The following is a 26,094-nucleotide window of genomic DNA, read 5'->3' on the forward strand; positions in this document are numbered from 1 at the left end:
CGGACGTGAGAAGCGCGCTAGAGGTCGCGGAGGGCGAGTGGCCCAGACATCTATCCCAAGTTTGATTTTGCCGTTGACCGGCAGCGTCTGCCCAGGTGTACCAAGGTTGTCACAGAAGAGGTCTGAGAGACGTGTTGCCCCTGCTGGTGGCATGTCAGAGCGGACGGGAGCCACATGTCATGTCAGCCACCGGGAGCAGGGCTAGCCCATCTACGGGTGACGAGGGTCAAGTGGCGGGCTGTCTACCATTTGGGCCATTTCGCCATGGCTGTGCCGAAGGAGAGGTGGCGCTAAATCTAGAACCGTCTTGGCACAGAAAGGTGAAGACAGAGTGAGGATGGGAGCGAACCATCCCGAGGGGCTCAGGGGCTAAAGGGACGAAAGCGAGATACTATAACGGGCAGTTGCACCGTATTGATTTGGAAAGAAGTTCAAGCAATCGTTCCATGGCAAGGTAGCATAGGGCATGAAGTAGCCCGTGTATAGTTGTGAGAAAAAGTCAATAGGCTGAACTGACTGAAGACAAGATGCGCCAAGGGCGGGTTATGTTAAAGTTGCGGGATGACAGATTGGTTTAGCATTGTGCCTGCATTAGTCGTGGATGATGGAGTATGGTCGGGGAATAAGAGAGCCACCAGGAACAAGCACAGGCACGGGAAGGAAGCCGAAAACGAAGGTCAGAAAGAAAGCAATCAACCAACTTGGTTAGGTAAAGTAGGACTGGCCCAAGCAGAGACAAGACTACTGCCATGCACAATTAAGCATATTTGTTTGATGACGCGGAGGAAACGTGTACGTTGTGCAGACACTTACACTTACACTTCGATGTAGGTACTCCATACACACTTGCATCAACATGCTTCTGCTACCTTACCTAAGTATGTAAGTATGTAGATAATTACACGTACATCCATGTGCAGGACTCTTGGAGAGCCTATCAAGATTCGAGAGGCGTTAGTTGGCTGTCCGCTGCCTCGGATGCCACGAGCGCCACGAGCTTAAACAGTCCAAGCTTTGCCTCTAAATTTGGTTCCCGTTTCAAGCTTCAAGCAGGGGGCCTCGGTACGTTGCTATCCTTGATTCACCTACAACCCCTGCCACGCCCACGCCTGGCTGAGGTGATGAGATCTGCTGCCCCCCTACTCCGTACATAGTCTCCTAGTCTTCTTCCCGCCGTAATTCTCCGAACACAAACGCTCGCGTCAGTCTCAGGCCGGGCCTGCTTCTCCGTGTCTTTGCGAATGATGCTTGTCTTACGTTCTTACTCGCAGAGTCACACTAGCTCCTAGCCACCACGTTGAAGAAACAACTGTATCTCTCGCACGGTCTGACGTAACTCGGACGCTCTTCCGCTCTCCTTTGGTCACACGGCCACCTCAGGTCAGACTCACCGTTATGGGGAAGGGGGAGCACTGACAACCACACTGAGCTGTCTGTCACAACACAACACCCATCAGAAAGGGGAGCCACAGACAGAGAGCGTGTCTGCATCACTTCTGGTTGACATACAGCCCTCCAAGCCCGCTAGAAAGCTTCCATTGCTGCAGGCCGCGTTCTATCGTTTGCTCCTCGCGTTAGTGCAGGCTACAACGGCGGGATCTTGAGTCGATCTCTCATGCATTGCTTCGCTCGTTGTTCGTCACCACGCAGCAACCTCATTACCACAAGGTTTTCTGCTCACCATAGACCCCTCCTTGATTCATAGAAACAGATAGTCATACCATGGTGCCGACAGGCAAACCTTCCATTCGCACCACTCGGGTGCATATCGCGGACGCACATCGCGGGTGATCGCCCGCCGGAGGAACACGAACACTCCAAAATCGCTGTCCTAGGCTGCAGCGGCATCAGCAGATCTCATCTTAGGCTTATTCGAACACCCCGAGACCGTGTCTCTCTAACTACCTACTTACCCCGGATGTGGAGAGGGCTACCAGTCTTGAGATGCATCCGGCGCCAGCTAATCAAGCGTAAAACCACAATCACCGCCAACCATGGCATGTCTTCCGTAACCAAAGAAAAGTACTTCTCCCCGTACACACGGCCAGGGCAACGGCCGCACTTCCTGACTCCCAAACGTAGACCAGCGTTTCCGAGCCTGGACTCGGAGACTCTTGAGGCCTGCTTCAGGGCTGAGGCGATACAAATCCTTCCTACCAAGACTTTTAGCCAGGGGAAATAAACGGGTCCTCGAAGGCTTAGCGGACGGAGCTCAACGGTTGCGCATCGAGAGTCCCTGCGAACATCACGTTAGATACTCCATTCCGTAGCGGTAGGCCACAGAAGATCTCCCCTTCACCTCTGGCCTGGCGACTCCAGATCTTCCCTAGGTCCCAAGCATGCCAGTCCGATCACCGAAACCGTAAACTTCTTGGCTACCGTAAGAAGGCTGCATCAAGTTTCTGACTCTTGAACCAATCGGAACTCTGGTTGTCTCTTCTCGTGCGTCCCCTACACCTAAAACCTGACTTGCTGACTACAAGCTACGCGCGTGTTCCTGAGTTGGCAGAGTTCCATAGTCCCTGAGTTGCTGTGTTCTTCTCACATCGTCACTCAAATCAACTTCAAGGCACAGCACGGCCATTCGTCGCCAAGACCTCCACTGAAACAGATTCGCGAGCAAAGATTCGCCAAGCTTCATGCACCCGAGAACCTAACTTCACATCCCAATGATCCCACACATCGTCCCTCAATGTCTCTCCCCCTCGAGCCTCGAGCCTCGAGCTAGCAACCCGGCAGCACATCGACACATCCTCGCGCATCCTCCACATCGCGAGCCCCTCGCCGCATATCCAAACTGCACACCACTCAAATCATTCCGTCTCCTAAACACGCCGTACACCACCAAACACGCACGCGCGCAGCAACTACCTTAACAAGGGCAACGAGGCGCAGTAGCCCCAACCCATCCAAGCCTAGCAGCACCCCCAGGATCTGTATGTGGGCGGGTGGATTCTCGGGACGCTTCCACGTCTCTCTTTCTGGAAGACGACTCCAGCAACGTAGATGCGATTTGCTCTGAGCTGCCTCTTGGCGATCCGTTTGTGATGCTTCAACTTCTAAACCCCAGCCTCCTTCGTATCGCATGTCCACGCTTACCGTCCAGTGACCCGCCTCCGACGTCGCCGTGGTCTTGTCGTCCCAACTTCACCTGGTTGAATCACGGTGAAGGGTTTTCACAATTCCAATTTCCTCGCGTTCAGCTGGGAAGTCAATCAAAGGACAGAATCCGAGGTTCACACGCCCCCGGCCAGCCCACTCACGCCCCTCCTCTTGTTTCCCTATGCTGCTTGAGCCGACGCGATACCGAGCCATGCTTGAGGTTGACTTCAACTGACGGCTTCAAGGTCCTAGCCATTGGGAACACACTGACACTAACGAAGGGTTGCAGGGTGCAAGGTCTGATCGGGGATGCAAGGTAGGCCGGCAAGGGCGAGTCTATGTCTCTCCTTGCCGCTAATGTACCTCTGTGTACGTATGAGTGCGCGTGTATGGGAGGAGGAGAAGGAGGTGAGGTTCAGCTGAGAACAGACCCTGGAACCTCATCGTCTACATGCTTGCTTGCCCACCCGCCTGGCCTTGCCTTGTCTCTGCCTACACCGCACTGCTTCGTTGCTTTGCTTGCTACGACGGTGGTCCAGCATGGAACGATCTGATTCCGAACCTCCCACCCAAAATCCGTCCCATCTCAACCCAAGGAATTTGTCAAATTCGTCTCCCCTGACTATGATATGGAATGCCAAGCAAGTCCAGTCGAGACCTTCTATATAACAGTCCCGTCCACACCATCACATCTAACCTTTTTCCCTACCTCATCACACAGCATCAACAAAGCAAGCCTTTCACTTCTTCACACTTTCCACTTTCCTTACCTATCTCAGCCCCGGTGGCTCTTCACGAATAGGATCTCTTAATCTCTAAAACCAACTCCGATTCACTCTAGTTTCCTCAAGCTCGAATCTCTCATTCAAAATGCGCTCCCAATCGCTTCTCGTCGCCGCCCTGGCTGCTACCGTCTCTGCTCACGGCACGCTGATGTCCGTCGAGGGCGCCAACGGCGTCACCATGCCCGGTCTCACCAGTAAGCTTTTACCACTTTCCTGAGCAACATAGTTTGCTCTTCCACATACCTACACATGAATAACTAACTTACTCACCTTTCAGTCGCTGATGGAACTCCCCGTGACTGCTCCTCCAACGGCTGCGGCTCTCAGGCCGACACTGCCATCATCCGTGACCGCGAGATCGCCTCCGGTGAGGTTGGCCCTCTTGGCCGCACTCAGGGCAACGGCCCCGTTGACGCCTCCGTGATGGTCAACAACTTCATGGGTGGTGCTGCCGCCCCCAAGAACAACGGCGCCGCATCTGGCACTGGTGTCGAGGACAACATCCCCAACATGAAGCGCGCCGAGCTGTACGCTCGCCAGGGTCTCGCCGGCCTCTTCGGTGGCGGTGGCAAGAACAAGGGCAACAAGCAGAACGGTCCCCCGGAGGCCCGCGTCGCCGCCACTGCTGGCATGGGTGCCTCCCAGGGCATGCCCACCGCCGCCGATGATGGCACCATTTCCATGACCTTCCGCCAGATCAACCAGGACGGCGCCGGTCCTATGACCGCCGACGTCGACGGCACCTCCGGCGGCACCAAGGAGGAGGCATTCCAGAGCGCTCAGGTCACAACTGACGTCCCGGGCCTCGGCGTTCAGGGTCTGTCCCTTGCCACCAACACCGACTTCCCCATCAAGGTCCAGATGCCCGCTGGCATGACCTGCGACGGTACGGTCGGCATGGCCTCCAACGTCTGCGTCGTCCGTGTCCGCAACGGTGCTGGTGCCGGCCCCTTCGGTGGCTCCGCTGCTTTCACCCAGTCCGCCGCCGGCCGCAAGCGCGCCATCGCCTACCGTCTCAAGAAGCGCATGGAGCTCAACAACCGCGCATAAGCGGCTCGTCCAGCGATTCTTTGATGAGGATCTTCTCGGTGTGTCAAACCTGGGAGTTTGGAGGACTCGATCGACGCTGCAGGAAGTCAGGGACTTCTGAGGCTTGGTGGATTCCAGACTTGGGTATAGAGCTTTTTGGAAACGGCCGTTCTTTATTTCCTACATACTATTTTTCTTATTAGGTCGTCATTTTTCCATAGGCAATTGACGCCGATCGGAGTTTGAAAAATCTCTTCTACACTCTCGCTGTGATGTGATCCTATGTGACAATGTCAACACAACAAACATCACTATTCGTCAGCCTGACAGTCAGACCTCTTCGCCGATACTTCCATCACCCGGCAAGGCAGATGCTTAAAGTCGAACAGACAAAATGACCCGAGGATACTAATCAGGCAACGCTTTGAGGCAAACACTGCCCTCGTCCGAAGCTGAATAGACTTCTGATGCACAGGCCATATCCCTTCTGCTCGGTCTTGCAATGACTTGACACCGGACTTGTGTCAGGCGGACAGGAAACTAAACACTTTTGACCAATAGCGGTGGAGGAAACATTGTGGTTCTCTTGTGAATTTGATTTTGGCCTGGCCATTCGCATGCCTCTCTCGGCCATACATGTACTGAGAAAGAAAGAGATGGACGGGAGGTGTCTATTGCAAGAAACGAGATGATAGTCAATCATTCAACGAGTATTCTACCCACATGACGCCCTTCCCCAGGCCGAAGATCCAATCTTCGGCCGCCAGGTTCACTCTATCCCAACGCCGGATTTTGATGCTATGCCGCCAGACTGTCATGTATTATAGCGGTGCCTCTATTTCTAGGCTGCTGCCATTTAGAGTGTAACGATGCGAACAATTGCGCAGAAACTGTCTGCGTTGTTTACGGGTAGAGCATTGATGATACACCCAGATGTTATGCTTTTGCTGAATCATGAAAGTGCGCCCCTGTGGATGGAAGCTAAGGAGAAAATCACCATCGGCGACTTCGATGCCGGGTTAGTGAGAAGAAAAAAAAGAAAGAAAAAACGATAGCCATTGAAAGAAAACTTACCTGTAAGCCGAATCAACTTTAGTGACGCGCTTACGCATCTTCATTCCATCCGGCTTGCCATCTCGGTCTCCCTTGGACTTGGGAGCAATGCCGAGGAGCTCGGCCTCTAGTGCAGATAGTTCCGATGCATCAGAACCAAAGGACGCTACAGATTGCCTGGAAGCTGGACGTGATTCATCATGGCTGCTGTGAGATCCACGGCGGCGGGAGTGGCGAGAACGAGATCGAGACCGAGACGCCTGTCGACTATGTGGCCGACTGTCTGGTCGTGATGCTCCGCGATGAAGCATAGGCGGTGATGCCCCCCTTTCCTGGAAATTGTTGGTCGATGTCTGTCTGCGAACGTTCTGAGAGCTGTAGTAACCAGAATCCTGGAGTCCCGCGTCTTCAAATCGCCTTGATGGGCCAGCGTCTTGAGACTCGTCCAAGGACAAGAGAAGCGTCTGGCTTGGATCGGAATCAGTGCGTTCTGGTCTTTGGTGACGATAGCGATCCGTCGGTCTCGAGTCCTCCCTAGATCTCCGATTGTGCGGTGAGGCGGCATTATAGCCGGGAAGCGAGTCAACCTTGTGCCTCTTGTGACGATGATCCGCCCATTCGCCACCTTCTGGGACGGCCCTGGCTCGAGGGTTCTTGTATGTTGAATCGTCCAAAGTCCGCTTTCGATTATTGACCAGACGGTATTCACGGTTCTCTGGAGTAGGAGGTTTCGGAGGGAGAGACGGAAAACCTGGAAGGCGACTGGACTTGAACGTGCTGGGCCTCTCTCGTGGCTCAGGGGGTTGTTGAGGAGCACTTCCCTCAGGGCACTTCCAGAATGCTGGATCGTACTGCAACGTGACGAAGAACTCGGTTTCTCGTATCGGCCGCGAAAATTCCATGAGGTTGCCTTCTGTTGCAAATCGAGACTGAATCCAAGTGGCGTTCCACGCCGGAGGCAACACAATATTATCGTGGTATTCCTCAGGCCCCGGTAACGGCTTAGCAATTGGGTCTGGCTGGTGGGTTTTCTCTAGTTCTTTGAAGATCATCTCTTCCTCCCAGTCCCAATCGTACTCTTCATCAGCTTCCTGTTCTGAAGCACTGTTGATGTTTACGCTTTTAGGTGTGTTGCTCGCGACTGATGGCGCCTCGACGGCCTTTGATACGGCTTCGAGCTGTGGCAGTGTTGGCTCTGGTCTGGCTTTATTTTCCGACTTTGGTCTAGGCTGTGAAGGTTCTCGTTTCGACTGATTGCCTTGTTTATTTCGGCGAGAACGATCTCGATTATTATGCCCTTGGCGATGTCGCCCATTTCGGTCTCTTGGCGGCTGATTCCTATGAGGAGGAATTGGCGGGAGCCCCGGTGGTGTAGCACGTGGAGGGCCAGGCAAAGGAGGCGGGTGACCATATCCTGGAGGTGGCGGCGCCCATGAGGGAGGGTAAGTACTCGGTGTTGGGGGCGGTTGAGACCCATAGTGCGGCTGAGGATAGCCTCCCGGAGGCGTTGAATTATATGAGGGCGGGTACTGGCCGCCTGAAGGTGGAAGACCGGAATGATATCCAGGCCCAGAAGAGTAAGATGGAGGAGGAGGAGGAGGGTAAGGAGCACTGCCAGCGTATTGTGGTGGTGGTTGATAAGGAGGAGGCGGCAGTCCAGACGGACCGGGAGGCGGAGGCGCGCCATACTGGCCAGATGGTGGATAATGGTATGGTGCAGGAGGAGCGGGAGGTGGTGGGTGGGCACCCGGGGGAGGCGGCGGCGGCGGGGAGTATTGGGGATAGCCGGGGTAGTTCCCTGTTGGCGGGGGAGGGTAGCCATTCGGAGGTGGAGGATATGAAGGATATGAAGGCAGGGGGCCGGGGTACGGAGGAGCATGGGGTTGACCCGGGGGCGGAGCGTAGCGAGTGACGATCGGATTGCCGCTTGGTGGGGCCGAGTACTTGGTCACAACAGCACCCGGCCGGCGTCCGCCGGGTTGATATTCACCACCCCGGCTATGATGATCATGGCCACTCGAAATATTTTTCCGGGACAGTCCACTTTGGTCGAGTCAGCCATGATTCAAACTTGAAGCAAGGGACAGTTGTTGTCACGTCCGACAAGACTCTGCATCACGAAACTTACGCGGGCTTCGCTCTGACAGGTTCCGGGCAAGCCACAGCCCAATGGCCAACGCCGCCACAATTGATGCAGCTTGGCTCTTTCATGGACGGCCCCATTCCTGGGGCGTGGTCGGCCATGGTTGATGATGGTCGTGTCTTGGCTCTTGGATCGACGTACAGCTTTGGCCCAAGCCCAAGCCCGGAAGAGGAGATCAATGAGGGTGTAGGGAGTGTTACCGTAACCAAGGTAACGAGAAACTGGATAGCATCTATGAGCTGGGAGTGGCCCGGTAAGAAAACAAGAAGTAGAGAAGGGTGAAAGTATTCGTATACTAGTAGCAGAAATGATTCGGATGAGGTTCCCAACACGAGCTGGATAAGAGAAGACTTGATATATCAGAAGGTGCTCGGCAAAGAAGGAGAAGGAGAGTCAGAGACGCAAACCTTGGTGTTCGGGCTGCGCTTACAGCAGGTGAAGGAGATGCTTGATAATGGGCGAACCCAGAACAGGTAGTGGCGGATATGAGATGGTCTCTTGATTTGACTGAGACACGAGATGGCAGGCAGTCTATTGATCAAGGTGACGATGCCTCGAAGCCTTCAAAGGTCTCTAGTGAATGCGCCTAGGCAGTCTGAAGTGGCGCATCGCCTGCTGATGGCCGAAGTATGGAGGGAAAGGTGAGATGGGTTGGTAATGAAAGCCGTAGTCCAACCTCCAAAGTGAGGGATTTTGATGGCGAGGCCCGAACCAGGCGACTATCGTGGGCTTTGTCTCATTCCAGAGAGGGCAACTGGGATGAGGTTGTGGGAAAGCGCGACGAAGTTGACCAAAGGACGGAGGTTGCGCGCCCAGGCTCAGGCGTAAAGTGGGGCAAATGCACCTGCCCAGTGAGGCACAGCTGAACACCCACGGCAACTCCTTCCGCGCAGAAGGCTGAAAGGGGCCGGAAATTCATCGGGCCGGATGGGGCATGCTTTCTTTTTTCGCAAGGCAGGCGCCTCAGGGCAGGACAGGACAGCAGGAGACACGGTCCAGCCAGGCTTAGACTCGAGAACATTGAGAGGCAGTAAGTAGCTGACAGACAATGCAGCTTGATTTGCTGCATGTCGTACGGATGCATGCCTTGTGCCTTGAGGGGGGCAGACTTTGACGTGCAGCCTGCAGCATCAAAGAACACACTGCTGGTATGTCATGCATAAGTAGTGAAGCAAATAAGCACTGTCTTTGTGCATCCAGATCATCTGAGAAACTAGGATCTAGAGGGGCAATATCTGACTGCATGACAAATCTCATGGGACATCTGGGACTGGTTTGTCTTCAAGTCTCGAGGTTGTCATGAGCCAGATGTTGAGGAGCTCGCATCTGCTGTCATTGGGCTAGATTGGCAGACTATGATGCTATGCCACGCTCAAGGGCAATTTGGAGCTGTTCGAGCGAGGCTTAAAAAGGTAGAGATACGAATACCTCAACTGGGACCATCTAGATGCTGTTCCATCGCGCATACGGAGGCGCAAGGCATCTGAGTTCAACCAGGAGCAAGATGAAACGGTCAAGACAAAAAATGAAAGAAAGGCTAGGTATTCTAGATTCAAACGGAGACCAAGGTAGATGGACGGGCGCGACATCCAAGAAGACCAGCTGGCAGACCAGAGAGATATCGGTGCCTGAGAACTTGAGGGAAAACCAAGGTGAAGGGAGAGTGTGCCTGCTTTTCTATGACGATCCGGATATCAGGTGCTGTTTGAACCCTGGAGACGGTGAGGAATTGATCTGAACGGACGGGGTCGGCAGCCCAGCATCTCTCAGTGTGTGAATGATAGAAGCGTCTGAAAACAACCAAGGAAATAAAGTATCGAACTACAGTCCACTGCCGGGGCTCGCAATAGCAACCAAGATTCTGTTGTCTCTCTGGAAATCGCAGACCCAAAGCTGCCGCTGGCGGGAAGAAATGACAATGAACGGGGAAGCTCGTCGGGCCGGTGAAAACGGGACGAGTACCATCAGAATGGTAGTGCAGGTGATTTGTACAGACGCAACTGCGTGAGGTGAGGAAAAGAAAAGGGCGCACCCGGCATGTCAAACCTGACGGAGGGGTGGGAAGGTGACTTTATATGAGCCCAGGGCAGCCGTTGATGGACGCGCCCCCCCCCCCCTGCTGACCTGGCAAGTCTGGGGCTTCCTTGGCCAGTAGTGGCCCTCCTGCCCATTTATCACCTTGCGCCGTGGTGCAGTCCCAGCGCTTCTGCGGCGTTTTTGCTGAGGTAGGGGCTTGTAGCGAACAAGAACCCCCTAAATTATTGATGTGTACGTAAGCGCCTTGAGCCTGCCGTGTCTGCCAACTGCCAGGTTTGAATGCGGGGCCGTAGCATGTGACCAAGCCCAATCACATCCCGTCCTTCATGTCACTATGCCTTAGGTAAGCACGCGGTCAGGTACGTGAGCAGGTGAAGTGTCTGATGTTTGGATGGGATTTCTCAGCCGGGCCCGAGCTTATCCCCCGGCTGCTTCCAATTTGAGATGGACGTCGTCTGTCCATTGCAGCATGACGTCTCTCGCTGCCCGCCGTCAGAGCTACCACCCATACCATTCCAGAAAAGAATGTTCAACTGCGACTGAAGAATAAGGTCCCTTACCTTACCTTGCCTTAGGTAGCTTACCTCACCACGCTCTCTTTCCGAGGGCATCGCCACGGCTTCCCTTCGTTCTCTTCCTCTCTTGTGCCATGAGCGACTGGGTATCTTGAGCCACCAGTCCTATTTGACGACTCAAAGCCCACCCAACACAGGCGTGCACTATTTTACCCCCCCCCTCTTCTCCCCCATCTTTCGTCGATTCAGCCTGCGCTTCAACTCGTCCACTTTGTCCATTCTGCCGCCGCGCGCTTCCAGCTCGCATGTAAAGACACGTCGTCCTCGATCATGTTACTACAACCACGAAGCTCCCCAATACACATCGCCCGCCTCTTGAGTAGAAGTGGTCTCCGACGACCTGCTTCTTGAACCGCCGACCTTTGCGACAACCCTTCGCTGTAGTCCTGCTACACCTTTTCCACCCCAAAATCAACTAGATACCACCGGCCTCACAGCTGCTGTCGCATAACACTACGTGAAAGATGCCCGGGCTCCCAGGTAGGAATGGCTCTTGTCCCCCAGGTTGTGCAGTTTCCCTGACCACGATGTGCTGCTACAGCTTCCGTCGACCTCGACGAGTGCATCTCGCGCTTATATAAGAGGGAACTTCTCGCCGAATCCGTCATCGAGGCCATTTGCGCCAAAACGAAAGAGCTGCTGATGCGCGAGAGCAACGTCGTTCACGTTCGCGCCCCCGTCACCGTCGTCGGCGATATCCATGGTCAATTCTACGACCTGATCGAGATCTTCAAGATTGGTGGCTGGTGTCCAGACACCAACTACTTGTTTCTGGGTACGCTTTGGATCAAAAGTTGGTAATACAAAGCCTGACTGACTGGCTGCCCAACAGGAGACTACGTCGACCGCGGTATGTTCAGTGTCGAAACGATATCTTTGCTTGTGTGCTTGAAACTTCGATACCCCAATCGCGTGCATTTGATTCGAGGCAACCATGAGTCTCGCGGCGTCACCCAGTCCTATGGCTTCTATACCGAATGTTCAAGAAAATACGGAAACGCCAACGTATGGCACTACTTTACCGACATGTTCGACTTTCTGACTTTGAGCGTGGTCATCAACGACAAGATCTTCTGCGTCCACGGCGGTAAGACAGCCTACATCTCTACGCGCGCACCTACGCCGTTACCTACCCGTATCGACAGTTTGCTAATTTGTATGCTCCAGGCCTCTCCCCATCCATTCACTCCATCGACCAAATCGTAATCATCGACCGTTTCCGCGAAATTCCTCACGAAGGCCCCATGGCCGACCTAGTCTGGTCTGATCCCGATCCCGAGCGCGACGAGTTCTCTCTCAGTCCACGTGGAGCTGGCTATACCTTTGGCGCACAAGTGGTCAAGAAATTCTTGGCTGTAAACAATATGGACCACATTCTGAGAGCACACCAGCTATGCCAGGAGGGCTTCCAAGTTTTATACGACGATCGCTTGAGTACAGTATGGAGTGCGCCTAACTACTGCTACCGATGTGGAAATATGGCTAGTGTTCTGGAGGTCAGCGATACCGGCGAGAGGTTTTTCAACGTCTTTGCTGCAGCACCAGAGAATGACCAGCATAAAGACATGCAGCTGGGTGGTGGAGAGAAGCAGGCAGATGGCAACTCCCTTCCCGATTACTTTCTGTAACGCGGCTGGAGTCTGCATTCGATGCCTAGACGATATTAGAAGGGGATGATTTATACAAGAGCAAGAAAATGGTGTGTGGTCTGAGCCTCGATTCAGGTGCATCACCGAGCTGTCCTTATGAAAGGTCATTATCAGAATTGCGAGGTGGACGAGACCACCACAATTAGAGTACATTGAAAAGGTGTCACGTCTTACGCCTTACGCCACGGGACGATCCATAGACGAACATTTGATGAGGATCCAAAGGGATCTGTATTTTTTGTAGCTTGGGCACAAGAGATGATGGCCCAGCAGAACGAAAAAAGTATCTGCCATCTAAACCGTCCAATTTTTGTTTTGTTTTTTGTAATCGTGACTTCATGTGCAATAACCAGTGTATGAGGTTGAGAGCAAAATTTGTGTGAGTGTGTGTTGTTGTATAGCAAGAGAACAAAAAGGGAATTTCCATCGGCCTCGCCCATCACCCATGTTTCCTGCGTGTTGGCCGCGACCTAGTTTGACCTTCTTGAATTCTCTTCGTGTTGGGAGTGAGCGAGTGAGATGTTGGTCCTGCATGCCTGCCTCGAGTTCCACCACATATGTCCTCCTACCCGCGATCGAGTTCGATTCTGCTGATGCATGCGTTCTCCTTCCGGGAAAGGGATCGAACTCGGAAGACGAAGTTGTAAGACGAGAGAGACAGGACAGCTTTTCGGGTCGATGAGGATGAAGATGACAGGGCGAGAGTGTAATTCAACCATCGGGGCCTCGTCCACTCTACCAGTCCTTAGCGATGTCGAAAGACCACTCAAAGGTCAGGTGGGTCTTCTTGTCATCATCGACGAAGCTGGAGATGGCGTTGTAGTGACCTCTGGCGAGCATGCCGGAGGGAGCGTCCTCCTCTTGGACTGTGCAAAGGGTCAGTATTACCACATCAACCAACACTGATTCAGGCGCGAAACTTACAGCGCTTGGTGTAAGTGGTCTGCTTGTCGGTGTTGGGAGCGTAGCTGCCCTATAGATAACGGTCAGCATCACTGTGATGAGATGAAAGTGAGGGGAGGGAAGACTTACCAGCATCTCAGAGTCCTTGCTGACCTTGATTCCCTTGCGCTTGACGACCTGGACGTACTGCAGACCGCTGAGAATCTCGTGCTGGACCTTGAACTTGGCAACCATGGTGAACTTGGCGCCCTCCTTGATCTTGAAGGGCTTGTCCTTGAGGGTCGCCTCAGAGCCAGGAGCAGCCAGGTCAATGGTGACGGGGTCGCGACCGGGAGACTCCATGGTCAGGGAGAGGATGATGCAGACACGGGGGTCGGAAGCGTCAGAGAGGTCCTTGCCGCCGCCAAGGCCGAGAGACTCTTTGTAGCGCTGGAGAGACTCATCGTTCTCGTCTGTGGTGCTGTTAGTCGGCCGGTCGTCTCTCATCTCGTATTGTTCCAGGTCCAAGGGCTCAAGAACAGCCAGACCATGTGCTGCCCTAACGACAAGGGGAGACATATAAAAGTCCCGAATCAGGTTGAGATCTTGGGTGAGCATGTTTTCTTGGAGGCGGGGTGAGTTGGGAGGATTGGGAGGAACAGGGTGTGATAGAGCTCTTGCTCGGTGAAGATGTCTCTCCTCCATCATCTTAAATGACTGAGGACGCGATCCCGAGGGAGTCGAGAGAGGAACAGGGGGAACCTCAATGGAGTTCCGGTTGGCGAGGGCGTTATTATGGTTGCGCTTCTGCATCATGCGACGCATACCCTTATATAACGCCTCCATGGTAATGAGAGGGTATTACATGTAAGGTATCTGTGGTATTGATATCGTAGTGATAATAAGGAGAAAGTGAAAATTGAGGTTGGTGATGGCAACGGTGATGGTGATCATGAAAAAAGTGGTTGAAAGACAGCAAGGGTGAAGGTGAAGGTGAGTGAAGTGCGAGAGAGAGTGTGAAAATGGGTGTGGGCGTGGGTGAGGAAGGTGCAAGCAACTGGGTGCCTTCCCTCTCCTGCTGGCTCTTTGGTGAACTGTGCCATGAGATGGATGTCGAGCATGCCACCTCCTGTCACCGAGGTGAGTGCAGAGATGAAAGAGGCTCACATCTTGCACACACCGATCCCAAGGCAAGGTGAAGAAAGGTGTGAGGGGCATTTCTGAAGGGACCCAGCTGGAGCTGTCTCGCCCCCAAACAGCAGCACCCAGAACTGAAAGAAACCCAATGGGGATCAAGAATCAATACAGAGTCAAAGACTTACCCATCTTCTGGTACTCAGCCAGACTCTGCTTGGGCTGGGAGAGCTTGTAGCCCTGAGTCTCCTCGGGCATAGTGTCCTCTTGCTCGTGGGAAGCCATGGTGATGATGGTGATGGTGGGGTAAATGTGGGAGCTGGAGCTGGAGCTGGAGCTGAAGCTTGAGCTGTGGAGGCTTGGTTTGGGAGCGGGTGTATCGGAGGCTTTGGGAGGAAAGTAGCACAGGTGTGTGATGATGCCGTAAATTGGAAGGCTGTGACAATGTTTACTCTGGAGGAGAGAAGTTGAGGATCAGGTAAGGTAGGATGGTAGTAAGGTCAGGGCGAATGGAGTTGAGGTAAGGCCATGGCCTTGTCCCCGGCCAGTCAAGGCGAGGCAAGCCGCAAAGCAACAGCGCACGGCAAAGGTCACCGCTTCCCGTTGCCCCTCATTCTGCTCAGGTCGGGCTGGGTCTGGGAGTCTGGGTCTGCTTTCTTCCCAGCCAGTGCCAGCCAAAAATCGACGAGGCAGGGGGGGGGCATTGGGGGGAAGCGTCACCGCGTCAGGGCCAGTTGGGGGACTGTGGGCGCTGTAAAGTGGGCTCTGATGGATTCAGGACCGGCCTTGACTGGACGGGACGAGAGACTTCATTGGTCGAATTATCTTTGGGTCTGGACCTGCATTGATTGGCCAACATCTGGAACAAGATGGAACTTCACACACGAAACCAGGCACAATCACCAAAGCCCTCCTACCATCCTATGTATCTCCTCCCCTTGCAATTATGAAGTCAGAGCAAAGGCAACTGTGCTGACTGATGAGCCTGCTTTGCGATAGCTTTGATGAGGAAACAAAGATCAAAAGATCCAACCGCATTGAATGGAATCGCTGCCGCCCCTCGACGACTATCATGCCGTGCGACCTTACCGTACCACATTGCCCAAGCCAAGTACCCCGGGCAGGAGAGCCAAGTAGCTGTGTAGGTACTTAGATACCCAGATACAAATACCTACCATAGTAGGTTGCTATGCAGCTTTCTGCCCCTCCAAGTGTCTTATGCAGCCAATCTCGATACGGGATGGGAGGATAAGAGGAGAGCATCCATTCATATCAACCACGATATTGCGCGTATCGGCTGGATGAGCGGTCTGGAGTGGTTCCTGATGAGGGGCACAATCGACAAGCTTCAGGAATCCGGTACTCCCCACTGCTCGAGACGGGAGACCGCGAATAAAGTACAGAATGAACACCCGCTTACTTCATCCCGCGCCCCTTTGCTTGAATACCTTGGCACTCAGGTAAGCACTCGCACTACCCAATGTGAGAATATCGTCTAGTAAGTCCGCGCTTGACAGGTGGCAGATGCTTCATGCGGGCCATCCATGAGAATGAGCTATCCGCACTACGTAGTGCGCCAGTGTTGAAGAGCTTTCTTGCTGGCAGCGGCATCGTTGCCGGAGGCCAGAGCTTCTCTTTATTGGGTCTTGTCGCTGGTTTGCATTATTATGACACAAGGGATTTATGCACAGAAGAGCAACGTGCATTTATGCAGTATCCACATAACGGCTTATGTAATGGGTACCAAGACTAAGCCGATCCCATCAGCATTCAGGCCATCTTAAAGAGCAGGAAGCATCACCCATTTCCAAGTACCAGCTTGTCACGGTTGCGCAGTTCTAAATAGGTAGTTTCTGGCCGGTAAGCCATCCAAAATCCCAGCAACAAGAACGCCGTGTACCATATCAGCAAGCCTGGCACTGTCGTTGCTCTGGCAGCAGTGTCCTATTGTACTTGGTTCCTGGATCCGTCTTTCTTGCTGTTCAGCCTAGGCGAGATGAGGAACTCTAGAGGCTGGCCATCGGCCTCATCTGTCTTAGGCACCTAGCGACAGAAAAGATGGACCTCCTATTGTGTCAACCAAACCCAAGACTTCCATGAGCGAGCACTCTTCCCTTATCGATTAGACTGCTGCTGCTGCAGCTAATACTGTACTGTGTAGGTAGATACTGCAATGCACGGGATGGGGGAAACGTGGTCGAATGATGGGCTGAAGGCGGGATAGCTGCAGTTCGCCCGTTGCCAGGCACAATCGTAGCCGGGTAAGGGCCCCCCGCGCTGCTTGCTCTGGTGCTGCCGCCGCTTTCAATCTCGGTGCAAGGAAAGGAAGTCGACCAAGTTGAAAGGGGGGATATCCATGCATGGCATGCTGGAGAAGTACGGACACAGTACGGACCACTCAGTACTCCGTACCTTGGTGAAATGGGAGAAGAGACACTGGACCCTCTCGAGCTTGAAGAACCTAGAATCCTGTGGCCTGTGGCTCGTTTGTCTCCGCTTGGCTGGAGACTGCGAACGGCGCCCAGGGTGTCCAAAGCTCTGCGCGTTCGCGACGAAAATTGTTGGGGACAGACCGGGGGGGCAGACTGAAGAGCTTCTCTGAGGAAACGTGTGCTCAGTGGGACAGAAAAGTGTCAAAATCTCAACTTTCTCTCGGCTTGGCTTAAGAAGCGACATGGGTCACGCAACGGGTAAAGGCAAAGAAGGAAGGGACCCTCGCATCGATAATCTTCCTTCCCTCCTTCCTCAGGAGTCAGGGACTTTTCTTCCGACCTTGCGCAGCTGGCAGGATGTATCTATCCGTTCTAACTGCATTTCCGGGGAAAGCGCCGGGAGTGCTGGTCGTCAAATGCGGCAAGTGGCAGTCGCGATAGACAGGTACATCTCTTCCAGTGTTATAGTCTCGATCAACAGAGGTATTCACCTATGTCGCATACTTCGTTCCAATAGTGCCTTTTACGTGCTCTTCGACCTTCAGGCTTCTCCCGCGTCAGGGTCACGCCGTCACGCTTCCCGCAGTTCCACCCCTCCCTCCAATCTTACCCAATGAGCAGGAGGACCCCCAAAGTTTGAGGTGAAGCTCTCTTTCTCTTACCTACTGCTCTACTACTGCTGCTGCCACACGCTCCGGTGGACGAGACACGCTGCTGGAGACTCGAGTGGTGAGGTACCTACTGCTCCAATTTGCGCGCGCAAAAGTAGCCCAGCTTCAGGCTCTTCCCGTCCCGGGGCCGCCTCTCTTCCTTCCATTTCCTCCCCCGTCCTCTCCTCCTCACAAGTCACCACCACCACCTCTCTCTCTCTCATCCCGCGACTCGTCCCTCCCTCTTTCCTTCACACCACCACTACCACACCTCACTCTCTCACACACATTCCCTCCACATCTTCTTTCTTCCCCTCGATCCATCCTTTGAGACAGCTTTGCCCTTTGTGCCTGTGCCCTTATCGGGATCGCTGTTCCCATTGCCTACAATCAATTATAATCTTTTTTCTTCATCAACCGCATCGCCAACCCACCCCTGCACCCTTTTTTTTTTACGCGACAGACCCGTCACGTCACGTTGGCGCTCCGAGGATCCAACTCCATCGCCAGCTCCCGTCAGCTCCAACGAGTCTTCGGTAAGCGACACCTACCACAGACCTCACCATCATTCTCTTCTTTGCGCGCCATCTATGCGCTCCTACCTGCCCTCAAGCTGACGCGACGATTTAGCCCCTTCCTCCGATCGAGCCCATCGTCGACGCGACCTGGAAGACACCACTCCTCGATTGCCGCCAGCGCGCATCGCAAACTTCCTTTGAACGTACCCAATTCAATCGCCAATTTTACGCGCTTTGTCCCACACTTCCGAAATGCCTTCTGCTACAGCTCACGAGCGGCACCTGCCCGCAAAGCGCAACACCCTCATGACTGAGGATGTGCCCCGTTGTACGAACAATTGACTGCGCCTAGCACTTTGTGCTTGCTAACCAGACTCCAGACGATGACCTCGTAGCCCGTCGTCGACTCGGTCAGACTCAGCTGACGGCCAAGATGGTCAACCTGGCCGAAGGGGAAGGCGCTGCTCTCGGTGTATTCGACTATGCCCACCTCCGCGCTCCCTTGCCCAAGGGTATCGTCTCTGGCATCTTCAAGTCCAGCCCTAACAGCTACTTCTTGATGCGACGCAGCCACGACGGCTTTGTTTCTGCGACAGGAATGTTCAAGGCCACTTTCCCTTACGCCGAGGCCGCCGAAGAAGAGGCCGAACGCAAGTACATTAAGTCACTCGCTTCTACCAGTCCCGAGGAGACTGCCGGCAACGTCTGGATTCCTCCAGACCATGCATTGGCGCTGGCTGAGGAGTACGGCGTTGGGCCTTGGATCCGCGCCCTACTGGATCCCGCGACTATTGCCGTTTCCAACACCCCTGATAGCCCTCCTAAGAAGATTACGGCGCCCCCCAAGTACGAGCTTCTCAAGGCTCACCCTCAGCTTGCTCCTCCTACCCCGACTTCACTCCCTCGTAGCACTCGATCTCGCCGCTCAGCAAGCCCTACCAAGGCCGCCGCTGCCACGACACTCCCTAGACCTGTCCGATCGCCCAGAAAGCGCCGGGCCAAGGCCGACTCTGTTGAGCCTAGAGAATCTACGCCCACAATTGCCACTAAGCTGGAAGTCAACGGCGTTATTGAAGAGGACAAGGACGCCGAAGCGGAGATCAAGACCATTGTCAAGACTGTCGAGACGGAACCAGTGCTTGTATTCGAGGCTAGGGAAGAAGAGCCCAAGGCCAAGGTCATAGTTGACCAAGCTATCAAGACGGATGAGGACGGCAACGAGACTAAGCACACTGCCGTGTCACTAGAGCTTCCTCTGTTGAGCGCAGAGCCACCATCTGCCGAGGAGACTGCGCGTATGATTGCGGAGGCGAAGCAAATGGTCGAGGCGGCCGCCATCAAGTCAGAAGGCGTTGACAGTCCCAAGGCCAAGAGCAAGCGTGGAGCCGAAGAGATTTCAAAAGGAGACGATGAGGATGAGGAGAAGGAGGTCGTCGAGGAGCCGCGGTCGAAGAAGGCCAAGACCACCGAGGTGCAGGTCAAGAAGCTCCGCGTACGGAACCGGGCTTTGTTTGGTCTGAGTGCCGTGTCACTGGCCGTTGGGTATGTATCTCTGATTTGCTCATTGCCATCTGGGACTGAAATCGGCTAACAAAATTTGCAGCGCATTCTCGTACTTTGTTGGTTCTTTCTGAGACGTCATTTGACGTGTCGGGAGCATTTCGGGGGGCTCTAGGTTACAGTGAAGACGGTTGATACAGTCGTGGAATATCAGATATTCTGACTGCCTCAAGCCCGTTTTCCAGGCCGAGGACTCGGCGGCAGCCTTTCTATATCGTTTTATTGCCTTACTCATCATACCCAGATAGAGCCCGAGGGCACTCGGGCCAGCTTTCTTTTCACTCGTTGCTTGTGGAATATTGGGTGGGATCAAATAAGTGTACATTGAGATCGTCTCCACGGGCGATAGGGGGATACGCGGGAGGGCAAGGCCGTGGTTCAGGATTGAGGCAATTGTAGTTGATGTATTGTTTAGGTATTTCTCTGCTTTTCGGCGTCGAATGGGATACGGTGCATGCGTTGCAAGAGATGCTTCTTCGAGGCGCTATCTTCGTGACAATTATGTCGCTCGTAAGCAGTTAAGGGGTGTTATGTCGTTGACCCTAATGAACGTGTGCAATATGTAACTATCACGACTATGATACGTTTTGTGCTTGTGAAGCCAGCTACCCGGATGCTCCATTTCGCTCAAGCAGAGCCTCATCCGGTTTTTGTCCGAGTCACTCCACAACTTTCCTCAATGTAGTACCCGCCTACATAGCTTAGTGCATGGTATGATGCGAGGCTTGGGTTGTTGACCGGCTTGTATGTTACAAGTTGGCCGTACGAGGCCCTTGTCCCTAAGCTATCCCAGCCGCTGCTGGTAGAAAACAATGGCCCAACCGTCTATTACTCAGTCACACGTCCCATTATTTCATGGAAGGCCCTTGGCGAAGAGTCAGTTCCTCGCCGAAATCTCCACCACTTATCCCTATAGTCTCCATCGTCGTCTCAACTGTCTCCATCGGCAATGGAGATGATGTTTGTCAAACTGATGTCATTCGGTCCACATGCCACGGCATATAAGAAATCAGAAATTTCTCACGATGTCTGACAAGCGGAAAGTAATTCTTCTCCCACTCACCTTTCTGTCGTGAGGGGAAGGCTAAGTTCGGATTTGACCTTTTCCCAAGCGACGTCAGTATATGCGTGCGCTCTCCCGGCACCATGCGGTATTCTTAGCATCATCTGCAAGGGGCGCGGAACCACTCTTTTCTTCTCCAATTCGATCAGGGCCGCTCCCGCAGACGCACCAATGCATGGGTTGGGAGACACAGGTCTCGGATGACGGGGTGAGGGGCCAAGGGCCAAGGTCCAAGGTCGCCCGCGTGCATCATTCGGGGTAGACACGAGCGGGCATGGCTAACACCGGCAATGGCCGGCTCCCCGGATAACCGTTGGCTTGCTCCCCCGCAGCGCGCAAGCGGGTGAAGTGGAAGTGGAAAGCTGGGGTTACGATCGGCTGGAGTGCCCGTCTCTCATCCAACTTTGAACAAGAGCATTGTACACTTACATCTTTCCGGTTTTGAGTGTGCTCTGTCTCCTTCTTTTCACTGTCACTCAAGTACCTGTTGCTTTTCCTCATCTGAAATTGGAATACATTTCACAAAATGCGGGCAGCTTCCACATTGCGAGCTCTGCCGAGACTCGTTCAACAACAGCGCGGCTTTGCGACGACGCACCGACGATTGGAGAGTTATGGCTTCATCGGCTTAGGACAAATGGTATGGCCCTCCTAAACTCAATGGCATTGAACCCCTCATGAAGCTGACCGTTCCATTTCAGGGTTACCAAATGGCCAAGAACCTTCAGTCCAAGTTGAGTCCCAAAGATGAAATTCGCATCTTTGATATCAATAAAGACGCCGTCTCCAACCTGGCAAAGGAGATGGACCAGTCTCAGGCCGGCGGCGCAAAGGTTGCTGTTGTTGACACTGCACGAGATGCGTCAATTGAAGCTGTAAGTTACCGTGTTTCGTTTTTCCATCTTTCAAGATGGCCCATCTGTGCTCGTATGATGCATTCTTAAAACTGTTTTGCCAACTATGAGGCGGCCTACATCCGTCCACTGAGTAAAGCAACTTCCTAAGTCTTCTGACCTCGAGAGTCTCATGCCGTATTTCTTCAAGCTCCAATTTCTGTACCAAGGGCATGAATACTAATACGACTCACCAGGACACCGTCATCACCGTTCTCCCCGAACCATCCCACGTCAAAGCAGTCTACGCCTCCATCCTCAAAGACCTGCCCTCCCGCAAACGCACCTTTATAGATTGCTCCACCATTGACCCCTCCTCGTCCCGCGAGGTCGCCGCCTCGGTCTCGGCCTCAACCAGCAACCGGGGCACTTTCGTCGACGCCCCAATGTCCGGCGGCGTCGTCGGTGCCACGGCCGGCACGCTCACCTTCATGCTCGGCTGCGACGCAACGCATCTTCCCACCGTGGAGCCGACGCTCCTGCGTATGGGCAGGCGCGTGTTGCACTGCGGACCGCAGGGGACGGGGCTCTCGGCGAAACTGGCGAATAATTACCTACTGGCCATTAACAACATCGCCACGGCTGAGGCGATGAACCTGGGCATGAAGTGGGGGTTGGATCCCAAGGTTCTCGCGGGCGTGATCAACGTTAGTACGGGCAAGTGCTGGCCTAGCGAGGTGAATAACCCCGTCAAGGGTGTCGTCGAGGGGAGTCCCGCGGGACGGGATTATAAGGGCGGGTTCGGGATCGGGCTGATGCGCAAAGATCTTGGGTTGGCCGTCGTTGCTGCGCGGGAGGCTGGTGCCAAGTTGGAGTTGGCGGGCAAGGCAACCGAGGTGTATGCTTCTGCTGAGGCCGAGGAAGAGTGCAAAGGGCGGGACTTTTCCGTCGTTTATCGGTACTTGGGAGGCAAGGAGTGAAAAACAGTCATCCGTCGAGCTAGGATGTTAGATTTCTAGGGCCTTTGGGAAAACTACACTTACCAGAACTATGAAACCATTCATCGATAGATGTCAGACCACCCCGCAGTTGAAGGTCCTGGGATTAGCCGTTTGTTCTTTCTGGTACCTGCCAGTGCCTTTGTCTCTGCCCTCCACCACTTCTCTCTCACTTCAGCCTCTTTCTCCCCAAGATGGTCTACGCATAAGTCGCATCGAATCGCCTTTGGCTTCGGACGACGGTGTTGTGGCTCGATGAGAGTGTAGCCCAACGCTGTTTTCAAGACTTCAAACTCAAGTCCCGAATGATGGAGTGCCAGATCGGAAGCGGACGGTTCAGGGACAGTGTCGTAGAGGACGCCGCAGTGTTGGCGGTTTTGCCGTTCAGGATGACAGCGCAACAATGCTCGAGGACTCGTCGACGTGGTTTTCCTAGACGGGTGTTGCAGATGCTGCACATGTAATGGATTACGTCTGTGACACACATTGTGAGCAAAGTTGTCATGGGAATTACTTACAAAGACTGCTTTCCTATCTCATACAATATGTCTGGCTGTTGGAGGATATTCTAGATGAGGTTATCGACAGTTTTCCGTGGAAAATCTAAGGGAAAACATTTAGCTTATGTGTAGAAGTCAAGTCAATGTCTAGGTGTGACCCGTGAATATTGTTGAGGGGACTTTCTAAATATCAACAAACGTTGTTTCTTAAACAATAAACAATCAATTCTTTGTCGATCCACTGGTAGACAGATCTTGTAGACTTGGTTTGTCGATATGAACATACTCGACAAAGCTCACAGAAAGGCAGAGTTGAAATTCACTGAATATTGTGTCAAATTCTTTGACAAAGTGCAAACCCTCAGTCTAATAGGCTTCGAGAGGAGGCTTAGCGCCTTCGCGCCGGTTCCCAATTGATCTGACTATCTGTCGAGAACAGTGTTTCCATGATCCCTTCTTCATCCGTCTAATACCATCTTCTTTATTCTAACGTCCTTTTTTCGACTCTTCATGCGGACTCGCGCCCAGACTCGATCTTGGTATTTTCAGGTGTTGATGTTGTTGTCGCCTCCGACTTCTCTCCGACAGATGCCTTGCGAGCGTTCGCCATTTGCGGGAAGAATAAACCCGGGTGGAAGGCTGTAAGCATCGTGACGCAGATCAAGACTAGGCCGCCGTCGAGGATCATGAAGGAAACCTCGTCCTGCATAATATGGTTGCCCCATCCACCGGCCATCTCGGCAACACTGTAACAAGATCAGTCAACCCTTTTCCTCTGTTGTTTTTGTGGTATACCAGCCCAACTTACCGGTAAATGCAACGAATCATAACACAAGCATACGCCACCGTCACAGCGTAGATAAAGGACCTGAACCTCTTGGCATGGTACAGCGAGACATCGCCGGCGCTGGTATCGGCCCCGTGCGCCCACTTCCTCACGCGGATCCAGTAGTCCGCACCAGTGATCCCAAACAGCATCAACACGACGACCTGCAGCACAATACCCGCAATGATGGCCTGGTTGCCCCCGTCTAGCAGCTTCTTATTCGTCTGGCCCGCCGCAGCAGCCAAGCCGCCACCGATAGCCTGGATGATGAGGCAGGTGAGGTCGGCGGGGAGGAAGATGAGCGGGTACAGACGAGGGCGGACGCGCGAGAGGGATGGGTTGAGGTTGGCGGAGACGTGTTTCAAGGTCAAATAGATTCCTGCGCAGATGAAGGTCGGACCGAGGATGATGGTGCAGATTTGCATCTGGAAAGCGTCCTTGTTCCAGGGGTTCTCGTGGAGGAGGGTGCGGCCGACGTAGCCTGGAGTCATGTCAGTTGTTAGAAAGGGGGATTCTTGATGGTGCTTGCGGGTCTAGGAGCACGGAGGCATGGTTCATCCAGTTGTAAGTTGGGATAATGGGTTCGTGTGTGAGGAATGGCAAGGCAGGAAGGGAACTCCATACCAACTGTCTCGAGGACACAGCCGCCCGTCACAAGAGCCATGAACGTCCATGTGCGCTTCCATGTTCCAATGGTTGCTGACACGAGCACGATCAAACCGAAAGCGACGGCGAAGAAGATGTTGGCGCCGAAGTTGGGGTAGTAGGACAAGACTGTCATCTCGACGGGGCAAAGCTGTGAGACTTCGGTACACTCGCGGAAAGGCCGCCGTGTCGTGGTGTCGTTGGCCGACATGATGGTCGATTTGGATGTGCTGCTGAGTAAAGTCGTCTGGCTTCGTTGAGGCTCGGGATGTACACGAATCTTCCTAAGGTGCCCGAAGTCACCAGAGCGATCGATCGCAAATTTGAGTGGATGGTATATTGTCCGAGTCCTCGTTTCTTTCCTCTCGCTTGGTATCTGTTATTGTTGCCACGAGCCTGAAGAGGCGATGGTTCTGTCGAAAATTCCTTGGAAGAAATAAAAAGACTTGGACTGAACCAAGATGTAGATGCCGAATAGAAATGACAGTAAGAAACGCAGCCGAGGTTTGTCATCTACATATAAGGATGCGAAACATATGAGCTTCAGTTACAACATGAACAGCAGCCTCTGCCTCTTTAGTATCTGCGTACTGACAGGCAGACAGACCACCATCTCAGGGTCTAGAAATCCATGACAACCCTCTCCTCAGTTTTCTCTGCCATATGACTGGTCAGCGTATACGTTAGTAACGCGAAAACCGAGCAAAACGAGAGAAACGAGATGGCATCTTCTGCGAAAAGAGCGACAAGGGTTGGCAGCAAACGGTAACGCTAAGGACAGAGCCAAGATCTTCGTCTTCTACCCGAGGACCCGCTCGCCCGCTCGAATTGGAAACCAGTGCGCCTGCCGCTTACGGACTTTGTGTGTGTGTGAGGGGTGACCATTGGATGTTGGTTGTCTCTCTGTTGGGCCCTCGGACGTTCTGTGACATGGTGGATCTTATCAGGACTTAAGACTTCACTAGTAGGAATTAATAAAGTGATTCGAGATCAAGTTGCGGATCCCCAGTGCAGTCAACAACCTTTGTCCCGAACACTATATGTAAGAGACCACGGACAGAGTCAAGAGGAGAGACAGTTGAGGCAACAAACGGGGGAGACTCCGAAAGACGGTACGGAGACCAACGCCCGAATCTTAGCATCAATCTAGCGCCTTGGCTCGGGTCTGCACCGAATCCACCCATCGGGGTGTTTCCTATCCGAATAACACGGGGTAAGCGATGCTGACAGGATGCCACCCGAACACCTAACCGAGATATCGACAAGGATCACTCGAGCTTCTCCCGAGTCCCGCTAGAAACACCGGCGGGTTAGAGGCCTAGGAGGATCCGGAAGGCGATGGCTCGGGTCTCTCGGTTCGCTTGGATGATAGGTATGCCTGCCGCTCGCGTGGTAACCATCGAGACTACTATAAACGTATTCGTGTGTGCAACTGCGACCCGGCACCCGTAGTACTGGACCCAGAGATTCGGGGCAACCAATCTCTCCGAAGCTTAGGAGGAATGCTGTCATGCCAGTCAAGAAAACCACCCGTTGCCCATTCCGCTAATCTGTCGCCGAGTTCTGCCCCATAAGACCGGTTGCTCTGGGATGCGATACCTTCAAGTTAGTAGTCTTCTGTTTTCTCCGCGAACCGGTTCATGCATTTGGCCCAGCCTGCCGCAAAACTACGCGTTTGAT

General features: G+C 53.6%; 9 protein-coding genes across 9 annotated transcripts; 5 read left to right on the forward strand and 4 right to left on the reverse strand.

The window, feature by feature from the left end:
- Nucleotides 1-2,256: 2,256 nt before the first annotated feature.
- CPAR01_04173 (uncharacterized protein) lies at nucleotides 2,257-2,728 on the forward strand (the record flags this gene model as incomplete). Its single annotated transcript, XM_060488454.1, has 2 exons — nucleotides 2,257-2,398; nucleotides 2,484-2,728. Coding segments are annotated over 2 exons (387 nt in total), but the record flags the coding sequence as incomplete, so codon positions are not given.
- Nucleotides 2,729-3,972: 1,244 nt separating this feature from the next.
- Nucleotides 3,973-4,937, forward strand: CPAR01_04174 (cell surface protein; the record flags this gene model as incomplete). Its single annotated transcript, XM_060488455.1, has 2 exons — nucleotides 3,973-4,081; nucleotides 4,165-4,937. The coding sequence occupies 2 exons, from the start codon at nucleotides 3,973-3,975 to the stop codon at nucleotides 4,935-4,937; spliced, it is 882 nt and encodes a 293-aa protein (XP_060352661.1).
- A 1,049-nt stretch (nucleotides 4,938-5,986) lies between these two features.
- On the reverse strand, nucleotides 5,987-8,459 carry CPAR01_04175 (zinc knuckle; the record flags this gene model as incomplete). The annotated part of the gene is made up of 2 exons (XM_060488456.1): nucleotides 5,987-7,967; nucleotides 8,098-8,459. Coding segments are annotated over 2 exons (2,343 nt in total), but the record flags the coding sequence as incomplete, so codon positions are not given.
- A 2,808-nt stretch (nucleotides 8,460-11,267) lies between these two features.
- CPAR01_04176 (calcineurin-like phosphoesterase) lies at nucleotides 11,268-12,352 on the forward strand (the record flags this gene model as incomplete). The annotated part of the gene is made up of 3 exons (XM_060488457.1): nucleotides 11,268-11,499; nucleotides 11,557-11,811; nucleotides 11,892-12,352. Coding segments are annotated over 3 exons (948 nt in total), but the record flags the coding sequence as incomplete, so codon positions are not given.
- A 756-nt stretch (nucleotides 12,353-13,108) lies between these two features.
- Nucleotides 13,109-14,674, reverse strand: CPAR01_04177 (RHO protein GDP dissociation inhibitor; the record flags this gene model as incomplete). The annotated part of the gene is made up of 5 exons (XM_060488458.1): nucleotides 13,109-13,239; nucleotides 13,298-13,346; nucleotides 13,406-14,095; nucleotides 14,423-14,526; nucleotides 14,578-14,674. 5 exons carry the CDS (start codon nucleotides 14,672-14,674, stop codon nucleotides 13,109-13,111), a joined length of 1,071 nt encoding a protein of 356 aa, XP_060352664.1.
- A 3,567-nt stretch (nucleotides 14,675-18,241) lies between these two features.
- CPAR01_04178 (KilA-N domain-containing protein) lies at nucleotides 18,242-19,623 on the forward strand (the record flags this gene model as incomplete). The annotated part of the gene is made up of 3 exons (XM_060488459.1): nucleotides 18,242-18,317; nucleotides 18,370-19,531; nucleotides 19,593-19,623. 3 exons carry the CDS (start codon nucleotides 18,242-18,244, stop codon nucleotides 19,621-19,623), a joined length of 1,269 nt encoding a protein of 422 aa, XP_060352665.1.
- A 1,515-nt stretch (nucleotides 19,624-21,138) lies between these two features.
- CPAR01_04179 (3-hydroxyisobutyrate dehydrogenase) lies at nucleotides 21,139-22,425 on the forward strand (the record flags this gene model as incomplete). The annotated part of the gene is made up of 3 exons (XM_060488460.1): nucleotides 21,139-21,252; nucleotides 21,314-21,487; nucleotides 21,703-22,425. 3 exons carry the CDS (start codon nucleotides 21,139-21,141, stop codon nucleotides 22,423-22,425), a joined length of 1,011 nt encoding a protein of 336 aa, XP_060352666.1.
- A 298-nt stretch (nucleotides 22,426-22,723) lies between these two features.
- CPAR01_04180 (uncharacterized protein) lies at nucleotides 22,724-22,930 on the reverse strand (the record flags this gene model as incomplete). Its single annotated transcript, XM_060488461.1, has 1 exon — nucleotides 22,724-22,930. One exon carries the CDS (start codon nucleotides 22,928-22,930, stop codon nucleotides 22,724-22,726), a length of 207 nt encoding a protein of 68 aa, XP_060352667.1.
- Nucleotides 22,931-23,451: 521 nt separating this feature from the next.
- CPAR01_04181 (RTA1 like protein) lies at nucleotides 23,452-24,625 on the reverse strand (the record flags this gene model as incomplete). Its single annotated transcript, XM_060488462.1, has 3 exons — nucleotides 23,452-23,689; nucleotides 23,752-24,250; nucleotides 24,394-24,625. The coding sequence occupies 3 exons, from the start codon at nucleotides 24,623-24,625 to the stop codon at nucleotides 23,452-23,454; spliced, it is 969 nt and encodes a 322-aa protein (XP_060352668.1).
- Nucleotides 24,626-26,094: the final 1,469 nt, after the last annotated feature.

Source organism: Colletotrichum paranaense, assembly GCF_030867605.1.
Source record: "Colletotrichum paranaense strain IMI 384185 chromosome Unknown Scaffold_3.1, whole genome shotgun sequence".
In the NCBI taxonomy this organism is placed as follows: domain Eukaryota; kingdom Fungi; phylum Ascomycota; class Sordariomycetes; order Glomerellales; family Glomerellaceae; genus Colletotrichum; species Colletotrichum paranaense.